This window comes from Vidua chalybeata, chromosome 1 (genome assembly GCF_026979565.1).
Source record: "Vidua chalybeata isolate OUT-0048 chromosome 1, bVidCha1 merged haplotype, whole genome shotgun sequence".
NCBI classification, from domain to species: Eukaryota; Metazoa; Chordata; class Aves; order Passeriformes; family Viduidae; genus Vidua; species Vidua chalybeata.
Window position 1 is genome coordinate 144,979,806 of NC_071530.1, and position 21,488 is coordinate 145,001,293.

Below are 21,488 nucleotides of genomic sequence, written 5' to 3' on the forward strand. Positions count from 1 at the left end.
CAATTCTTCTTTATTTTTTATTATTTTCTGTGGGAAAAAAAAAAGAATACATTTTTGTATGTCTTGATTTAAATCACAGTTTCTTATAATTATTATATATTATCAGTAGGTCCTGTTTGACAAATTCAGCTAAACTGCAGGCCTACTTGTTTGAGCAGGTAACTTCTCACTTGTGATGAGCATAAAAGAGGCATTCTCTGTATACCTGCTGCTGAAAAGCTCTCAGAGTGTGTTTTTCTCTTGTGAGGAACAGCTTTGTTATGACTCAGGGCTAAGCTATTCAGGAAGAGGGAAAGCAGCACTTTGGGACATGTGCTTGCAACACACTGGTCCTGACCTGGTGGCTTTGGTAAAACCAGAGTTTTAGGGACTAGAGACATAGCAACAAACTGATTCATGATCTGTCAAAAAGTGGGACTGTCATTGCACTGGGGCTGTCCAAGTTGTGCCTTGCTGTTTCTGACTTCCAACATAAACAATTCAAAGGCTGAGGTCTGCCAGATTATCTTGGTGCCCTTGGCATACACTGATCTCCTGAACCCTGACAGTTTCAGAAACAAAAAAGATCCTCTTGAGCTTCACTTTCAGCCCATAAAAATTCAGATAAGCACAAACCTTTAGGTCTTAGAAGCATTTTGTATTCTAGACATTTACAATTTTGTGGTGCAAAAAAAGGTGAAAGAATGGTAATTCATAAATCCAGCACATCCATACTTGCTCTCAGCATGAAGGCCTATGTGTGAGGTAATGGTGCATTGGAGAGGCCAAATTATATCAATTCTGTAGTCCCTGGAAGTTGGTGATGTGGTGAGCATCATAATTAGCTGGGTTTTATTTTTTCAAGTTAAAAAAAAAGGCTAGGTCTGGGAATGGACTTCAGTGCAAGGCTTGAAAGTGCACTGCTGGAATCTTAAATTACACTGCTTGGACTGTGCACCATGTTATGGCATATTAGGTTTACCTCCCTTTTCTGGTACAACATTTATTGCACATTATGAAAAGGCAGGTTTTTGAATTAACAGAAAGTTTCTATGAATACAAATCAGTAACTGGAAAAGCCAAATGCTCCATCAGTAATTTCAGATCCCCCCTTCTATCTTCTGACATGAAAACAACAGGAGGAATCTCCTTCCTCTTCTTAATATAAAATTTCTAAATTCCTCTATACATCACGTGACACTGGAACCACTTACCAAAACTTAGTTGTTTTGGAAAATGCATCAAGACTGAAGAAAGATGACACAGCAGCATCTTGGGACAAAAGAACTGTGAAATTAAAATGCAAAATGCTGTAATGGATTGAAGCATTTGTCCCCATTTGACCATACACTGCTCTTATTAGGATCATTAAGACACATGGATATACATCCAAGGACAGAATTTGGTCCTCAGATGTGACTTAGTAAAAAAATTATGTTGGAAATAAAGAAATTCTATACTTACAAACTAAAATCATCATCAACAAAGTGGCAGACAGTCCTCCCAGAAAATATCTGAGAACATAACAATACCCAGAAAGGTTAAAAAAAGCCAAGGGATGCATATTGGGTTAAAAGAGGTGAAGCCTGGGTGGGAGGAGGAGGAAGGGCTCTTGCAGATGAACCCTCTGAACTCTGGTAGGTGAACTGTAATTTGAAACTTTAAATTACGTAAACTATTGAAGATAATCTCCTGGAAAGAAAGACCTCAGCATTCAGACTGAGAGAAAAACCCACTTAGAAAGACATGGATCCATTCTGATTCTTCTCAGCCTGCCAAAACCCCTGTCAAAGCACACTTGGCAAAGTAGCTTTCATATCTGCATACATATTTCGTATTTTTGTGCATATCTATATAGCTCAGATATTTGCCTGCATTGACTATCATGTGAAAATACATTTTCACAGTAAGATACATATAACTTTGAAAATGTGACCCTTTATTTAAGTTTTATTCACTAGCTGAAATGAAGCAAGCACTCATGTGAGAAACAGAAAATAAAAGAAATAAAAATTACCTTGTACATACTGAAATGATTAAACACATGATCAGTGCAACCATCTGAGAAATTACATTTTTCACTGTCCTGGATTCTAAAATAAAAATCAGGAAAATAATGGGTTTTAATGAAAGTAAATATATCACAGGAGGTGTTTGCAAAGGCTACCTTCAGCCTCTGAGACCAGTCTCTTCAGTTGCTTTTAAAGAGAACTTGCCTGGAGTGATTCAAAGCAGAAACCTAATTTTCATGCTCTTGAGTGTCTCTCAGGAGTCTTTTTTCCCCCACAACTACAGAAACACTGTGCCCTCCATGCTCTCAGAAAACAAACCGTTCTGCATAATTGCCTGTTTCAGTTTTTGCTCCTATGCCCTTTCCTCCATTTTCCTCTTCACTCCTCTTTTTTTTTTTTTTTAAATGGGCGAGGGAAAGATGTGAGCAGGGGGTAGTAATCAAATACCAGTTTTATGATTTTGTTACTTTTAATCATTCATTTAAAATACATGTTTTAGTAAATAAATTCTATTCTGCAAGGGGCCAGATCCATTTTTAATGTGTTTTCACTTCACTCTAAAAATGAGGCATGACAGAATAAGAATATAACAAACCTGCATTGCTCGAATTCTCATCATTTGCATTCATCATAAATGAAGAACAGGATTTTGAAGCACAAAATGGTTCCTCAAAATGAAGAAACTCACCATCTTTGGTGAGAAATGCTCCATTAGATGCTGGAATTTGCCTTTGTGACACTTGGTTATTATATTCAGAAGAAAAGTCTGAATCACCTACAAAAAATGCACATATAACTGAGATTGCACAAAAGAAGAGCTCTGAGATTTTGTATTAATGAATTTAGGAATTAATTACTGAATCACAGGAGAAGTTGCAAATTGTTATGGGTAGGGAATTGGTGGGTTCAAATGTATGCAGGAGAAAATATGCAGAGTAAAGACAAAACTGCACAAAGCATAACAGATAAAGCTGTTGAAAGAGCCAGGTGAAAGCAGACAGTGCCAGGAATTAATCACACCAGAATGAATATTTCTGGTGATGACTTTGCATTCAATTTCAGTCAAAAAATGACTTTTTGGCACAGAGATCTTTGCAGACTCATACTCAGTTTTAATGCCAGGAGCTCTGTTCATCCCTTAGAATTCTGTATTTCATTCTATGCTTTACCTGCACACCTTGGCAAACACCTGCATAACTTCCAGAAAGAGATACCCAATTCACACTAAACACAGACTGCAATGTTGTATCTTGATTACCAGGTATGTAATCCAGGCTTACCAATATCACTGTGACTGGCTTCTATTTTACTGCATCCATCAGGCCAAGGATCCTCTACATGGGAGAAATCCATCCTGCTGGGAATGGTGGAGCTGAGCCATGAGCTAGAGGCACTGAGATTGAACAAGCTGTCAAGAGAGCGACGAATTTTCTTCCTTCGCCTGAATACACTAAAAAGAAAAGATATGTTGCCAAGGAATAGAGCTAATTATTCTTTGTTGAGCAGGGACAGAATTCTAAAGCTTGCAGGACTTATGTGAAAGAACCACGTTCTGGGTGCTGCTCTCAGCCCTGTTCTTGACCCTGGGCACGTCACCAGGAATGGCTGCTGCACACCACAATATGTCAGGGAACGTATTAACAGTGGGGCTGATCATGCTGTTGTGATACTGGGTACTGTGGTACCAAATGATATCACAGCTACTCCTCTCTGATAGTACTGTGAGTGCTACCTGTGATTTTCACTGCTGTATCCTATTTGGGGTAGTCTAAATCCATTGAATTCCAGGTTTTTTGAACTACATTTTACATACCTTTCTAAATTGTCGTTCTGAATCATGAGATGTTTCTCCTTGAGTAAGAATTCCAGGATCAGATGTTTTTATTTATTTGTGTGTGTGTGTTTTAGACAAAGATATATATATATATATATATATATATATATATATATATATATACATTTTTCTTAGTCTTTATTAGAGTAACACCCCAGTGGCAAAATGAGCTGTAGTTCTCTTCCTTTATTGGACTCAATTATAGCGACAACTCTGCACTAAAGAGTTTTTAGGTAGTAAGATGTGACTGAAAATCAGGCCATTTCATTCACTACACTTTCTAAAGCAATTGAGATGTTCCCAATCAGAAGTAATGCCGGTCTTATGCCAAGCAAAATGTAGACAGACGCAAAGACACCTCCAGATACACCTCTAGATAAGGCCAGAGATGTGGAGGCAATCACCAACATGGAGTAAAATCTTCACATAGTTCACTTACCGAACTAAATTCTCTTTATATGTAACACTTGTGTGGGATGGTGTCAGTGTTATGTTGCCCTCTTCATCAGACAGAAAACTGTCTTCTGTCAAAACATAATAACCATTAGAAAGCAGTCGAGGGCTGCGGCGGCATGTAGGAAGGGAGCCTGCCAGAGGATTTGTGGAGCACTCATAGGCAGGATCGTCATCCAAAAAGGCACAAGCACAACTGAAAAGGAGAAATGAAAGCCTCTAATTTAGAGAAGATCTGGACAGAGTAAACCCATGATTTAATAGTAATGAATTTACATTTCAAGCTGATGGGGACTGGTAATGACATAGATTTAAAATATGTGGATGTAATGATATTACTCTGTACTAGGGGGTTTCAGCCAGCTGACGTGTGCATCACACATTCCAGAGCTTCAGATTACAGGAGGGATACATGCCAGGGGAGCATTTCCTGAAGCATGGAGCCAGCTTGAGCTCAGAAGTGCTCGGTGTGTTTCTGTGGCAGTGCTCTTGGCCAAGGAGTCCTGCCAGATCTACACAGACCTGGAGCCATCAGAGGCATTCCAGTACCTGGCTTCTCTGAGTTCCTCTACATAGCAGAATCTGGGTGCCCCTGAGCCAGGCAGGATTTACTTTTTTTTTGATAAACTAGCTATACTTGGTGACGATTTAAAGATACGTGACTTTTAATTCTCACAAATCCTAGAATGCCATGCAGCTAGAACAACATGGGATAAAGCCCACACATTGTGATAGCTCCATCCAGCACTGAAACACAACTGACTTTGGGATTAAATACAGAAAAGCACAGAAAAATATACTCTCTGGTGTTTAAAATAGAAGGGAATAGTGACAGAGGTGAAAGGATCTAAAAGTTGTAGACATTGTACTTAGTTTGACTAAAATTTAATTTATGGTTATACCTTTCCTCTTAACACCTATGAGTTCCAAATTGCCATGCAGTGACATCATGGAAAGAAAGGAAGACACTGGACTGATTTAGTGTCTGACCTGTGTTTCATTAAGAGGTTTAACTACCCCATATGGCATGCCACAGAGAGATATCATAATTTCAGTGTAGGGAAAAGCAGATGGAAGAGAGATACTCCAAAACCCTGTAATTGCAAAGCCAGTGTTTCCAACCTCCACAGCAGTACTTCTGAACTTCCATTTAGAGCAGTAATTAAATTATTATCAGCACTACATTTCTCAGTGGCCCAAAAGGACTTTTACAAAATCTACACCAAAACAAAACTAAAATTAAGCAAGTGTAACTTTCCTTAATACCTTGGAAAAATATGTCTTGAGATGCTGTGTCTATGCTCTTCATTAAATGGTGTTGAACCTGCAGAGGCAAAGGTGAAATAAGAAGGAATTGTTATCATATTCACTGACAGGTAGCTTGTGCATACCAGAAAGATAATTTAAAAAAAAGCTAAAAATGAAAAGAAAATTAAGGGAAGAATTAGAGGAGACAAAACATATGAAGGCATTGGGGAAAGACTTAGTGTTTATAGGAAACTCATCTCAACAACAACAGAGAATCAGAGCCAGCAGAAATCAGATACTTGTACTCTGCCCAGATACAGATACTCTGCCCAGATAACAGACTTGAGAGAAATAATTATGGACACAAATACAATAACTGCAGTAATTTTAAAGTGTTTTACCAGAAATCTGCTTCATGCCAAAGCTAGAACCTGAACTGGCACTAGACACAGAGTAGAATGGAAAGGCCATCATTACCACTACTTTATATTTTTCAGATGAAAATTGCAGACATAGCACAATGAGCACAGGGATTGCTACAGTGACAAATATTTGACAGTAATATTGTGGCAGGCGACTAAGGAAATAGGATTTGTCTGGATTACTGTGGCTGAAGTGTGCAAAGTGCTGCTAGATGTGCCTCACCTGACAGAATCAATCTTACGAAATGTGAGCAAGGGTTATGCATAAGGAGAATTTATGTCTATTATTACATGAAAAGATAAAAGATAGGATCTTTCCCTATATTACCTTGTCTCTCTTGAATCTTTAGAGCTTCAGACTTACAACCCTGTTAGTAAATGCCCATCCTTAACCTCTGGGAGGAGATAGGGCTAACAGAATTTTATATGTTTATGTTCAGTTATGAGCTGAGGCAAAGAAAAGACAGGAAGGTCAGGGTTTCCACTTTGGTAATCTTGTTTAACCTCCTTGGGAGCTCAGTTGGGTGTGAAGGCTGGGTGTGAAGGCTGACTCAGCCTTGGGACCAGGCAAGGTGATGAAAAAAGAGAAGTGAAACCTTTGGGATGTTTTTTACAAATCAGTCCCATTACCCTGGTCCCATACATATTGCTTCTCCTACCCTTTGGGAAAAAAAAATCACTTTACCATGAATGAATTGTGCTCTACTGGCCACAAAAATAACTTGAGGAGGAGAAAATGGAATGATTTTGGTGGGAGGTACAGAGAGATCAAGAAGCATCAGTCAGAATGCCACAGAGCAAGTTGTACAAACAGTAGGATCAGTGGTGTATTTCATAGTTTGGCATGTATTAGAGCTATTTTTAACATACAACTACCCCCTGAAATAATTTCTCTTATTTTAGGCAAAATCATGATTCTTTAATGTGTAAAAAAATCTTATATTCAAAACCAAGAAATGCATTAAAACTGTAGAAGAAAATACAGGAAGAACTCAACAAGCAGTTTGTAGATTTGGATATAAACTAAAACCAGCAAAATCCTAAGTCTTATTAGTCAAAAAAGATCCCCTCCACAAGGTATTTATTTTTATTAAAACTCTGAGAAATGTATCCAAATTTATTTGCTCCTGCAGTTGATGCAACATACGATGTTCCATACATCTTGAAAAGGACTGTTTCATACACCCTAGGGTAACAGGGAATATAGATTATCTGTAAAGTAGTTTAAAAATAAATTGAAGCATGTTTTATTTTGTCCTGTTTGAAAATCAGGATGTGTAAGATAGTATCAGCAATATTAATCAAATTATTAGTTATAATGTATTCTCACTTAGGCAAAAGTAACTGATTCTAGGACAAATTTGTTTGAAAGGGATATATAGAAGTATATGTCAGGATCAGTTATATCTATCACAATTCTTTAATAATCTGAGAGTGAAACTTTCCAGCAACTGAAACCCACTGCACACAGCTGCATTGCAGGCAATTCTTTCAGTCATGATAATAAAAAGTAGCAACATCTAAAGAAGAATAACATTTAGGAGTGGCAGCTTTCCTATGGCGTAGTGTTTTCACTAGAAAGTGTTGACACATACTGATCACAGTGGCAGAACAAACCACAGTCCTTCTGTTCCTCATTTGAATTCTCTCATAACTTTGCAAGGTATGTCACAGCAGGATGTTTATTTGCCACTCTCCAGAGAAATAAAATTTAAGATAAAATAGAGTATATTCATCTATTTATAAAGGAAAGTGAGCAATATACACATGCAGATGTACTACTGGGCAGGGGAAGCATTTCCCTCTTTTCAAGAACAGCTAATAAACAGCTGTAACTTGCTTTTAAACTATTTTAAGTAACGATAATATCAAGCTTCTCTGAACAGTCATAGAACAGGCAGTCCAACAGATTTTTTGCTGATCGTGATCAGGAAAATTTTTGGCTCATGCATAATGAAGAGAGTTCTTGAAAATAATTTAATCAGTGATGGAGAAAACATGGAAACATTATGTTGTAGACAATACTGCACAGTGTTCTGCTTTTGTTTAATATTCAGTCCTATTTCTGTGCTATTAATAGCGTGAGAAGCTATAGTAATGACATGACAAAACAAAGCTTCTCAACCACCACTGTACAATGGAGCAGTGGTATTGTATCTGAAATCCACAAAATGAGCCATCAACACAGCATGTCTAAACTATGGCATGAGAAAAAGCCAACAGCTCTATTAAATCTCACTAAAAGCGAATCTGAGGTGAATGTGGCAACATTTTATGTCAAGAATCCAAATAAAAATTTAAGGCAACAACCCCCTTTGGATTTCAAAACACACAAAAGTTCATGTTGTAATATAAACAAAAAGTCATTGTCCAAACCAGTCAGTTTTAACTGTCTTTCCCTCCAAAAAATCAAATTAGTGTCTAAGCCAATGATGCCTTCCGTGTACAATCTAAATATTTACATTAGTACCTACCAACATATAATGCTAACCCTTAAAATAGCTGAAACCCAGGCAACCAGTTTTATTCTATTTTATCTACCAAACACAAGTGTCTACAAGGAGTTTTATTTATTCACACATATCCGTTGTTTTTGAAGAGCAGTTTTGTCTTTTTCTCCCTGCAGGTAATGGTAGCAACATCTACAAACCCACAAAAGTTCCTGAAGAACAGCACAAAAATTAATCCAAAGCTTAGCTATTCCTCAGCTGACAAATATATTAAGAGATAAATAAGTCTAAAATCCTTCAAACCTGGAAAATCCATTTCACAATTAACACATGCGTGCAAAAATTTTCTCTTCATCAGCCCGAGAGCCCGTGGGACGGCTGGTGGAGGCTGTTCCTTGAGCAGCTTCCCGGGAGAGCTCAGCCCTGGCTCTTCGCAAAGGCAGGTCTAGCAAGTCCCTGTTTCCTTTTGAAAACAGCCTGTGCAATCAGCGGCACCGAGCCCGAATGAGGTCACATTTCCTGCAAAGTGGCTTCACATCAGAGGCGTTCGTTCTGAAGAGCAAACCGAAGATAAAGATTAGCCCAGTGAATACTCCTGCCGGCTGTTGCAAAAGAGAAGAACCACTACAAATAACGTCTTGCTCCAATGATCGTACACAGAACAAAGACAGAATATTTTCTCATCAGTGACACAGAGTTCTGTTTCAGATTTGCTTTTCTACCTCGCACAGAAAACTTTCAAGTTGTGTATACAAATCATTAAATTTGTTGAAATACTTGTGAGCCTGACAGGCTTTGATGTAAGAAAATGATCCAGTTACCAAAAAAAAAAAAAAAATAATAACAATACATTTTACAAAAGCACTATTGTACAGAAGATACATTTGGTCAGAGTTCAGAGCTATGTTTCACAGCTAAAAACATTACTGCAAATATATGCCATGCAATGTTAATATAAATTCCATAGAAAGGAGAAAGGAATAAAGCCATTTGTAAACATAGTCATTGCTGCATGCTAAATGTTTCATACTCTGTAAGGTATCCATTCATCATACCTTAAAGTATAAAAAATCAAATCAAATCCACATAAGAGAAATGGAGCCTGAATAAGATATCCTGGCAATCAAAGGATTTGGCTACAGAACTATTACATACAAAAGTAATATAAATCAGCTGCTTGAAACTGAATTGTACAGCCTTAGGGGGTAACACTTCATCTCCAAATAGATAAAATGATCTAGTAGTTTTCTCTCCTGATGTCTGTATGTATCACTAATAAAAAAATAAAACCATAAGTCTAGTAAAATAGGATTGATTTTATGATAGCTTGTGGGTTTTTTTCTGCTTGGAGAAGGAAAAATATTTCTTCCATTGACAAAAAGAATGTAAAAACCTCACCTCCCAGAAAAGGTAACAAAATTAGGAATTAGGCAATTAGGATGTTGCAAAACACCTTCTGTTTGTGAGTTAAGCTAAAATGAACATTTTATGATTCTTTTGGTCAAACATGAAAATAGGGACATAGTCCATCTACACATCAGTTCTTTTAATTTAGTGGAATCATGTCAATGAGGAACTTAAGTCCAGCACTATTTCCATGGATGCATGGGCTTCATCACAGCAGCATTTCCCTGGCCACCCTGCCTCTCTACAGGCAATGAATTTAAATTCCCAATGATCTTTAAAACTAGGTCACTTACAGAAGAATTTCTGTACACAAAGGTATTTATTCCTTGGGCATATTTTTGGTTTCTTTTCTTATTCTTCTCACCGGGAAGCAGTTAATTCCAAGTTTGAACTGCTTTTCTGAAGGACATTGGCATTCCATGTTTGTATAGTTAAAATATATTTTGTCTATGTCCAGGCTTGGAGGTGTTTTCTTTTTTAATCACTGCTATTTGTATCTGAAACTCACTGTTCCACAAGCTTTTGATGCATAAACTTTGTGCATTGGTGAATGTTTTATAGGTGAGTGCTAGACTATAGTTAATACACACACACACAAGGGTTTATATACAGCTTTTTTTTTCTTCACCCTGTAGCTCCTCAAATTTCCCACTCCACCACACACCCTATCTCAACAATAATCAGGCTTCAAATTTTGCAAAATGAGTACACCAACAAGTTTATTTGCAGTAGTTTTATGCCTGTGGCACGCATTACCATTCAACCCACAAAAGGAAGGAAATTAGAAATTACGATACTAAATACCACCCATCTTTGTACACTTCTCCCAGGCCCACTCTGCTTTTGATGCAACAAATTGTGCAAGGTCTGACAGTCCAAGAGAGGTGGGGCTGGGGCACCTCCGTGTCTGGGGTCCCACCAGCATTGAGCCTGAGCAGCACCCCCGGAAGGGACATGCAGAGTGCTTTTATAACCACGTTACACACACAGCTGGCAACGCGGGCTGCAGGCACAAACAGAGAGAGCACCCCCACAGCACCAAGAGCCTCATCCTTCTTACCCCTCTTGCTGAACTGTGTAGGGGTCCTCTAGTGAGAATGTGCAGATACACACATCTGTACACATCCCTCCAGCAGCTGGGCTCAGGAACTCTGCCCAACAGCTGCCCCTACATCCCAGTCTCACCAGTTGCATGCACCCGGACATTTGAGCCCTCAGCCCACAGCCCAGTTGGTGGTGCAGACCATCACACACACAGGTACAGCTGGCTGGGATTCCCCAGGTCCTCAGCAACGCACAGAGAGCCCATCCCAGCCCACGGGTGTGCCATGCCCCAGCCCACAGAGAGTCCATCCCGGCCCACGGGTGTGCCATGCCCCAGCCCACAGAGAGTCCATCCCAGCCCACGGGTGTGCCATGCTCCAGGCAGCAGCTCCTTCCAATCCCAAGGTGCTCTGGTGTTAACTCATCTGGGTGGGTTCCGTGCCTGGCCACATGGGCTGAAAGTTCTCTGGGACAGCCCTGGGAAAGGCCCAACAAAGTGTCCCTTCCTCGGAAATCTTAATTCAGGTTCCCACCTGCCTTTGTGCCCCCAGGCTCCTCTGGCTGATCAGAAAGGCTTTTGATGGGCTGATGGCTCCTGGAATGGGAACAGCTGGGTGCAGGGAATTCTCTGGGCTCCTCCCCCCACTGTTGTCCCTCTGTGTTCCTCTGTGAGTGTGCAGATGAGCTTTTAGCACAACTCAATGCAGTGTACTCTTATGCTAAACACACAATTTTCAGGAAGGGTATTTTCCTGGTAGAGTGAATTGGTGGAGAGAATGGAGTGCTTATTGATTGAATATAATTGAGAGTAATGCGATGCTCCTGTAACTCTCTTTGAACCTCCTGGAAACCTGACAACCTTTAACTGTCCACCAGCTTCAGTAATCATCATCAAATGAGGCCATTTTTCCTATATCACAGGTCTGTGTCAATATTGGTTATATAGTACTCAAAAGTAAAAAATATATTCTGAGATATCTGAAAATTAATTGAAAAATTTTTAAAAATCCAGCAGGGGAGGAAGGGCTGGTCATGAGAATCTCTGAGTAGCTTCACTGGGTCAAAATGAAGGTCTATGAAACTGTCCTTGCCTGCAGGCTTGCTGCAGGGCAAACTAAGACCCATTTTCATTCACCTTTGTGAATGGTAATGTTTTAAGCTAAGTACATTTCTTTATGCAGCGGAAACACTTAAGCAATATTTGAAGAACTCTGGTAATTTAAAAAAAAAATCTCACAAACCTATACATTTTATTTCAATTTCAAGAAAAGGCTGATCTTGCATTAAGTTAGCATTTCAGTGCAGGTTACAGAATTGTCATATCATATATGACTTTAATAACCTTATCAGGTCAGCTGTATGAACAAAGATTAATTAGCCTGAACAAAGATTAATTTGCCTTGAAGTGGAACAAATCCATTTTTAATGTTATCAGATGGAAATCCCATCACACTCTATCACAGACTTTCTGAGTTTCAGGATTGATTTTTGCCCCCAAATTCATTATTTTAGCTTAATTGTTCCTGCAAAACAGGCAAAAAAGGGCATTTCTTGTTTGCATGGTGGAGTACAATGAATAGACCTGTAAAATTTAGAATTAGCTCTGAGCTTGCTGATACATCCATGCTACTTAGATCTCAAGAGCTTACCTCCAATAATGCTACATCAGCTACCTCTGTATTATACCACAGACACAGTCCAGATAGACAAAAAAACGTTTAAAAAGGATCTAAATCAAGTAAGACTGTGATGTACAATTATATTTCTCTGTACAAAGCCATGACCAGTCTATGTCATATCTCGTTGCTTCTTGATCATATGGTACCAGAGAGAAATTTCCTTGGTATCAGAACCTGATGTAGACATGGGAAAATGCCACATCATGATACAAGAGCAGTGTAAAGATAGGCATGGGGAAAATACAAGAAGTGTTTCCATTAGAATCTGTAACTCCCCCACTGTGCATGTGAAAACACTGCTTTAAAACCTATTTTCCGTGCATCTGAAAACACTGCTTTAAAACCTATTTTATCAGAGGAAGAAAACAAAAGGAAGAGGTTCAAATCCACCAGCCAAAGCAGAATTTAGTCAAGGTTTCTAACAGAACTCAGGTCAGTCCTCATTAGAGTTCTTCATAAATTTCCTCACAAGATCTGACCATTACTGAACAAGAAGGTAGGAACACTAAAAAAAGCAACAAACAGACAGATCTGTACTAAAAGCTGTCTGACTCAATTTTATAAAGGATGACAAAAGTTCATGAGTCAGCACACTGCAGTGTCTGCTGTGACTACAAGTAGCCTGGGCAGAGTCAGCTGTTGGCTAGTTGTGCTCCAGCAGCATCTGATTTGCGGAGAATAGAAATATTAATGCACAGATCACTGGGCTGAGCACAGAATGAGTGGGAACAGGTTTGAGGTGATGTATGAATGGTGTACACCCATGGTTCCTAAGCTCACAGGTCGTCACACTTCCAGCACACATCTACATGACACATTTTAGGACACACAGACTGAGAGGGAAAGGACAGGGACTAAAGCAGGTAGGACAGCATTGGGGGTACTGCTGACTCTCAGCTCTAAGTGTTAACACTCATCACTATGTGACCAACCCAGGAATAACCCATAAGACATGGAGAAGACTCAATTGCCCATATTCCTATCTCCCATGTCACTGTAGTTAGTGCTGGACACACCACCTGCATAGCAGCCTCTGGGTGCTTAAAAGCTGAACAGGCCACATAGATACACAGGGCTTTAGGGACCTTCACGGTGCTCTAACTAGACACATAAAATCTCATCTTTGGTTGGGGGTTCTCTTGTGACATTTTGAGTCCCAAAATAAAAATTAATATTCCTCTGGAGGTGGCCATGCACTGCTGCCCACTGTACCTGGGAACCTGGGTGGTTTCTGTGACAGCCCTGATGTGATTTACATGGAACAGAGGGTCTTGTACTGATGTAGGTCTTGTACTGATGTACAGTGAAGACTTTTGGCCAACACATGATTGTAAACAATCATAACATGCTTTATATATACTGAAAATCTGTAGCTGAGAGATGTTGGTCCCACTGGTTCCTGAGACTACAGTAGTGACAAAACTGATGATTCTGGTATCATGGTCATTTCTATAATAAATCCTACTGAGTGAGGCATAAATGAAGACCAGTAACAACTGAAGTGATACTCTAATAATGTTCTTTAAAATGCTTATCTTTACACAGCAACCTTATCAATTACCTCTCTGTAGTCTGACATTGACTGAGTCCCTTTCTGCCTGTATACCAGTATTTAATCAAAGTCTAAATTTGTGAGGCTTATACTGAGGGTCCACAGGCCTTTCTGGTATTGTTTGCAATTTTTCTGGCCTTGCCCATGCCCAACTCACATTTCCAGCTAGATCCAAAGTGATATCCTGGACTACTTCAATGGCTAGGGAGAGGCAACAGCACAGGCAGCCTCAGTATCTAGTGGAAAACCATGCACATGAGAGGCAGAGTGGTTTTACAGCCTGGATAATATCCAGCATTGCATAAAGATCAAGGATTTGAATGTGGCCTACAAGGCAATTAAGGACAGAGAGCAGAACTCTGATAGCCTTCCAGGAACCTGCCCATGTGACACCAGCACAGACCCAATGGCCAAGTACCAAGAAACAAGTGACTCCTACCATGAGCATGTGCTCCAGTGAGCAAATACATTACAGGCATTTTACAGGCAGGGCTGGGCATAAAGGGCTAATCTCACAATCAACAACCATCCTTCAACCCCGGAGGACACCTAAGTTTACATGGGACCACAGAGGAAAATATCACACTAGTTTTACAAAGTGATTGGTATTGCCTGCTGACAGAAGTGATGTGCATTTTTCATTCTCACTCCTGGACTCCACCAGGTTAGACATGTGATTTTTGGAATTCTGTTTTCCTTCAGCACAAGTTGTAAATTCTGTCCACTCAGAGGTCAGCTCTTAGAAATGCAGACCATGAAAATCTTCCCACTGGGGTATGTTTGTAAGTTAAGTGCTCTGTTGATCCACCAGAAAGTGTATGCTGCATTTCAGTCTCAGATGGAAATAATCTAGGAAATCAGTGCATAGAGCAGGTATTATTACTACAGCTTTTGTTCAGCACTGCTCTCATCAAGGCTTTAAAGGATATTCCAATCTACAGAATCTCTTCTAAAACCAAAACACTCTCCAAGACATATAGCTGCAATATGAAAGGCAGAAGTGACATTGCACAGCACTGCTTCTGAGGCAAAAGCACAATTACATCTCAAGAGGTCTAACATTCATTGCAAAACAATATTCATAGTGTGGTGAATGTTCCATGTGCCCCCAAGAAGTATCAAATGATACATAGAAAGTGGTTTAGTGAGGCTGTAACATGACACAGCAGAGCTGCCTGCATCCAAAACAGAGAGCTGCTCCCTCCCAGCAATGCAGAGCATCAGGAGGTACCACTCTAGTGAGCAGCAACTTCTGCCTCAAGGCTTCCTTTAACCCCATCAAATGTCAATGTTTGCTCTTCCTTCTCTTTCTTTTTGTGGATTTGGGACCCTTTCACTAATGTCAGAACGACCTGCTAAATGCAAATTTCATTACCCACCTGGATTTACCAGGTCTCACTCCTTAGCATTCTCACCTTACTGTACTTCACCCTTAAAATACTGCCAGTAGGGAACCTTACTTCTGCTTTACAGCTTCATGCCACCTCTCCAGCAATGCAGTGAAACAGTACCTGTGGGCAAACAGCCAGTTCTCTGAGAGAAACACTGACAGAATTAAAGGCACTCTGCAAAGAACCAGTGAGCAATTCAGTAAAAAAATGTCCAGTTTCTGTATCTTTCAAAACTAGAAAAAGATGGGGTTGATGTCCCAAACTCACAGGGTTACTAATTTGTATGGAGTCCATGGCAATGGGTGTTAGTGACTTTCTTTTTTCATACAAGGCCAGTTGGTTCAAAACTCATTCACTTTAGGGTATTTCCCAGCATCTGGAAAATTTAGGGCTTTAAAAGGAAAGAGAAGTGTTCGGTGAGATAATGGAAATCTTCACAGGAGGGAGTAATTTCTGGAGAGGAGGGAGTTTCTGGGATGAAAGAAGAAGAAAGGCAGAGAAACTGAAGAGAGGGCCCTAAGAGCTTGATGCCAGATATGGAGCCAAAATAGACCAAGGCAGTGGCAGGAGAAGGACAGACGATGATGGAACAGAGCCAGGCCACATCCCAGCTGCCTGTGCAGATGGATAGAGCAGGGCAGAGGTGCTGCTGCACATTTGCCAGACTGAAGAAGCTGTGCAGACACCATTTGAATACAAGCACCAGCAGTAATTTTAAATACACCTCTCTACTATAATAAGGGTAAAAACAACAATGAAGTTTTATTCTATTGACTGTCACCTCACAATTGCAATATCTGACATTTAAAGTAGTTCTTTTATGACCTAACCCAATCGCCCACAAGAAAAAACAAATGACAAAATAAACAAACTGATGTCTGGGTTTCTCACCATAATATCTTTCTTTTCCCAGGTGTTTGATCATTCTCCCAGACCTTTCCTTAACCCTTTCAGTTTTTGGATGGGTTTTCTAAACAGTCAGTTATTAAAATAACAACGTACTGGTGCCAAGTGCAGCGATAATGTCACCTCTCTACTCCTACTCTGTGTTTCCATGTGCATGTGCTTTGCAAAGACTGCATTAGTCTTTTCAGCATCAACAGCACATCATGAGCTCATGCTCAGCTGATTATGAAATCCTCTCTCCCCCCCTCTGAGTCTCAGTGAGTCACTGACTGGCAATATAAAATCTCCCATCCAGTTTGGTTTCCAATTTATGGCCTGTATATTCATGATGAAGCTGAAGACATGCTTCGTGACAAGATTAAACACCAAATTGTGTGAGGAGCAGAAATAGTGAAATCTCTTTTCTTGCAACTCTGTCTTGTCATGCTCTGGTGTCTGAAGGAAAATAACCACTGAGTCTTTCCATCGTGGAGAGGTTGACTCAGTCACCCTCTCCTGTCCAGCTGAGCATTTTAACAGAAAAGCTGGAATAATGTGATGTGTCTGTCTCAGTGTCAAGCTTGAAATAAGATAGAAGTCTTAGGAGTAAGTGAAAAAAGGGAAAATGGAAGGCAGACAGGCAATGCAGCCATGTAGGCCTTGTTTTCCTCAGAGACAAAAAGAAATATCAGATATGGTTTTGTGCTAAAAGAATATAAAAAATGTCTTGACCTAAATTGCTCCTTGCTGGCTTTATGGTGGAATAGTGTAGCTGAAATGGGGTCCTGGGCCGCACTGGGATAGGCAAATCAGGGCCAGCAGGGGCTGTGGTTGCCTGTGGGCTACAGCAGGGCAGGGGTGGGTATACATGGAATGGCAGCAAAGAAATGGGGAAAGTGGCTGGGGCTCCTTGTTTTCATAAATGTTTTGATAATAGTGCAAGGAAATGCTGCCCTGTGCTGCTGGACCACAAGTGGACTTCTGCTGTTCTGAAGGCAGTGTGGTAGGAGTCACACATGGCACCCTGCATCAGGTGTCCCTTCCTCTAAGTCTTTAATTTGGCTCCCACCTGCCATTTGTTCCTGTGCTCCCTGAGCTTGAGGAAATGGGCCTTTGAAGGGCCATTTCTCCTGGGAGCTGCCAGGGCTGGGGATTATATGGGCTTGTCCCCCTGTGCTCTTTTGTGTGCGCAGATGTGCTTTTAGTCCATATTAATCAATACAAGGGGCTTGCTGTGCCTCTGCCACCTCCTGCCAGCTCTGCCTTCCTCTCAACAGCCTCAGCAGTGAGGTGATGCTCAGGGTGCCACACACTGCTCTGAGCCCAACCCTCACTGTGGCATAACTCAGCCTTCAGCAGTCAAGAGCATAATTCAGTGACTCCCATGTACCCAGCTCCATCCTCACGGCCTCTTACCTTCCCCTATTCCCTCTCCTTGGACAGAAGCACCTCCAGTTTTCTAACTATCCTGATGCTGCGCATTCATTGCTGCTCAAAGAGAGCTCATTCCTTACACAACAACCTTCACTATCCTGTAGCAAACCCTTTAAACCAAAAATTGCATCAAAACTACACCAAGAGTAGTAAGAGCTGGAGAATTCAAATGAATGCAATGGCAATTTTACTAAAAAAAAATAAAGAAAACTCCTTCTTTCCTTTCTCTTCCCCCTCCCTTCTTTCTTTGTTTTCTTATTTTGTTTCCTTTGTTTTTCTTCAAGCCTCCTTCTTCCTTCAGTCTCTTCTGTTTGCCACCACCTTCCAGAAAATGGTAACAAGGGAAAATCTAGGGAGGAAAAATAATACCTTAGCAAATAATCTAAAATATCCTACTGAACAGTCTGTCTATAAAGACTCCTCAAGTGGGAGGCAGCCTCCTGGGGACTAAATGAAGCAGATGGATTGACCTTGAACAGCAGCCAAACGCCCACACAGCCACTCGCTCACTCCCCCGGCAGTGGCATAGGGAAGAGAATGGGAAGAACAAAAGTGAGAATCATAGAATCATTGAGGTTGGAAAAGAACTCTGAGACAATTGGGTCCAACCATTAACCCAGTACCGTTCTGTTCACCACTAACCCATGCCCCCCACTGCCACATCCCCGTATTTTTTAACACTTTGAGGAATGGTGATTCCACCACTTCCCTGTGCAGCCTGTTCCAATGCCTGACCACTCTTTATGTAAAGAATGTTTTCCTAATATCCAATATAAACATGCCCTGGTACACCTTGAGGCCTTTTCCAAGTCCTATCAATTGCCTAGGGGAAAAGACCAACCCCACCTGGCTACAGCCTCCTTTCAGGCAGTTGTAGAGAGTGACAAGGTTCTCCCTGAGCCTTCTTTTCTCCAGGCTGAACACCCCCAGCTCCCTCAGTTGCTGTTCATCAGACTTGTGGCCCATACCCTTCCCCAGCTCCACTGCCACTCTCTGGACATATTCCAGCAGCTCAATATATTCTTGCAGTGAGTGGCCCCCAAAACTAAGCATAGGATTCAAGATACGGCCTCACCAGTGCTGAGTACAGAGGGACAATCTCATTCCCTAGTCCTGCTGGCCACACTATTTTTGATACAAGCCAGGATGCCATTGTTCTCCTTGGCACACTGCTGGCTCGTGCTGTCAACCAGCACCCCCAGAAATGTTTGCAGATCTGCATGATCTAATAATAAATGCAGTTTAATAAATGAAGGAAAGCAAAAACCCCTAAACCAAACCCAAAAAAACCTTCAAGCAATTCAAAGGCAAGCACTCAGCACTTCCCACCAGCAGACCTATACCCCTCCATCTCCAGCAATGGTCACCTTGGATGATAATGTCCCACCAATCTTATTCTTCTGCCCCAGATTTTCTTGCTGATGTCAATGTTTTATGGTATGGAATACCCCTTTGGCCAGTTTAGGTCAACTGTCCTAGTTCTGTCCCTCCCAGCCTCTTGCCCACCCCTTGCCTATCTGATGGGGAAGATGAGTGGGAAAAAAAAATAGCGAGCCCTGACACTGTGGAAATGTTATTCAGCAGCAGCCACCACACTGGTGTGTTATCAACATCACCATCAGTCATGATCCCCTTCCTTGTCCAGTGACACACACACAGATGTCATTCCCTTAGTCTGTGGGACATCCCCCAAACATCCATACAAGTCCAATCAATTAATTTGGTCCTTGAGTTGTGCTCCACCCAGTAGCTTTCCACATGAGATAGTTTTGCACAACACAACAGGAAACATTGGTAAACAGAGCATATTGCCTTTCACTTTCTGCTATTTATTATACTTTTGGGCTTGAGCCACCTCCTCAGATGATGTTCTGAAATCTCTGCCTCCTGGCTCAATGGTGACCTCTTTCAGCATTCAAGGGCACTGGGAGTCCTCATCTGAGCCCACTGTGTGATCAATCCCACCTCCCTAGTCCATGTACCTTCAGTTGCATTATGTGTAGACGTGCCCCTTCCTATGAACATCTGGTACATCTCAGACCCTCGACACCCTCAGCTCCCAAACCCCAGAGGTCAACCTTGGGTCTTTACAGGTGTTTTCTGCCAGAGGTTCCAGGTGAGCACAGAGCATGTTTCTCACAGCTGGTACTCTCTGGACAGGTCCAAGGGCTACCATACAAACTGTCCTGTCTGTCCTCCTGCTGTTTAGTGACCTTGTCTGGACACCAGGCGCCCACCGAAGCCACTCTGCCACTACCTTTCCCAAATGGACAGGGGAGAGTAAATATAACAAAAGGCTTCTATGGCAAGAGGAGAGGTCAGTCCTAAGGATCACTCCTGAGATCACTCACCAGTTACCATCAGAGGTAAAACACTGTCACTGATGGCCGGAGCATTGACCACTGGTGGACCTTAGACCCAGTTGGCTTTGGCTCTGGTGGACATGGGGGAAGCTTCTGGCAGCTTCTCACAGAAACTCCCCACTACCAAAGTCTTGCCACACAAACTCAATACACTGAAAAAAGTTCTTAAAGGTCACTTAATGGAAAGGACTTACAAGCTGACTGTGATCCTAAATGTGCAGTTTCCAGAAATACACTATGCCTTTTTATTAATTGGTGGAAACTTGACATTTGTTTTACTGATCACATCCATGGGGATGTGATGTGATGATGCTGATCTTGCCATTACAAGCTTGGGAACATCTGTCCTGGAGAAGAAGAGAAGGAAAGACTCCATGAGATTGTTCTCTGAGCACTGGGATGGCAGCAATGCAGGGGCTAAATGCCAGACATGGCTCATGGTCATTGCCTTTATCATAGGTCTCTCAGGCAGAGCAGAACACAGTGATAAGCAGCACAGCAGTCACCACAACACTGGGTATCACAGGGACAGCAGTGGGCTGTTTCACCAGCTGCCAAGCACCCACCCAGCTCTCAGCAGCATGGCGGGGGGAGGCTAGGATGATTAAAAGCAAGAAAATCTGTGGCTCAGATGAAGCTGGTTTCATGGGTAAAAAACAAGAGGCAAAGACAGGCCACTGTGAGGCTGCTGCCTGGCCGGGCCTGCCCTGTGGCCACCAGCCACAGGCTGTGGCACCTCCAGGACCATCTCAGTGACTGCCCTGAGTCTTTTTCTCCCTATCACAGAATCACAGGTCCCGGAGTCACAGAACTGGTCAGGCTGCAAGGGACAGCTGTGGGTCATTCGGTCCAACCTCCTTGCTTAAGAAGGGCCATTCTACAACACATTGCACAGGACTGTGTCCACTTGAATCAGGGGAGACTCCACACCTCTTTAGGCAATGTTTCAGTGTGGGGTCACTGCACACAAAAGTTCTTCCTATTCGGTTGAAACTCCCTGTGCATCAGTTTCTGCCCGTTCCCTCTTGCCCTAGTACTTGGCACCACCGAGCAGAGCGTGATCCATCCTCTTGACGCCTCCCTTCAGATACTCCTGGACGAGGTCCCCTCTCAGCCGCCTCTTCTGGGGCTGAAGAGCCGCAACTCCCTCAGCCTTTGCCAGTACGAGAAATGCTCCAGTGCCTTAATTAAACACCTTCCTTTCCCTCCGCTGTTTCTGCGGCGGGGCTGGCGGTGTGTGCCGACGGTGAGGCGCCGGCGGTGTCCCCGTGTCGCGCTCCCCAGCCCGCCGTCCCAGGCCGGCGCCGCCGCTCTTTGTCTCGCTCGCCCCCCGCC

General features: G+C 41.8%; 1 protein-coding gene across 1 annotated transcript; it reads right to left on the reverse strand.

The window, feature by feature from the left end:
* Positions 1–1,189: 1,189 nt before the first annotated feature.
* On the reverse strand, positions 1,190–21,470 carry TMEM71 (transmembrane protein 71). The gene is made up of 9 exons (XM_053945659.1): positions 20,348–21,470; positions 8,702–8,950; positions 5,545–5,602; positions 4,265–4,474; positions 3,272–3,441; positions 2,587–2,766; positions 1,997–2,072; positions 1,444–1,493; positions 1,190–1,266 (listed from the first exon to the last, which is right to left on the reverse strand). Exons 2-9 carry the CDS (start codon positions 8,751–8,753, stop codon positions 1,190–1,192), a joined length of 873 nt encoding a protein of 290 aa, XP_053801634.1. The 5' UTR covers positions 8,754–8,950; positions 20,348–21,470.
* Between the last annotated feature and the right edge of the window lie 18 nt (positions 21,471–21,488).

Excerpts from the sequence above, each read along its gene's own strand:
- TMEM71 (XM_053945659.1), bottom strand. The coding sequence starts at position 8,753 with ATGAAGAGAAAATTTTTGCACGCATGTGTTAATTGTGAAATGGATTTT. Across the intron at positions 3,442-4,264 it reads TATAAAGAGAATTTAGTTCG|TGTATTCAGGCGAAGGAAGA; the intron begins GTAAGTGAACTA and ends TTTTCTTTTTAG. Across the intron at positions 2,767-3,271 it reads AGCCAGTCACAGTGATATTG|GTGATTCAGACTTTTCTTCT; the intron begins GTAAGCCTGGAT and ends CATTTTTTGTAG.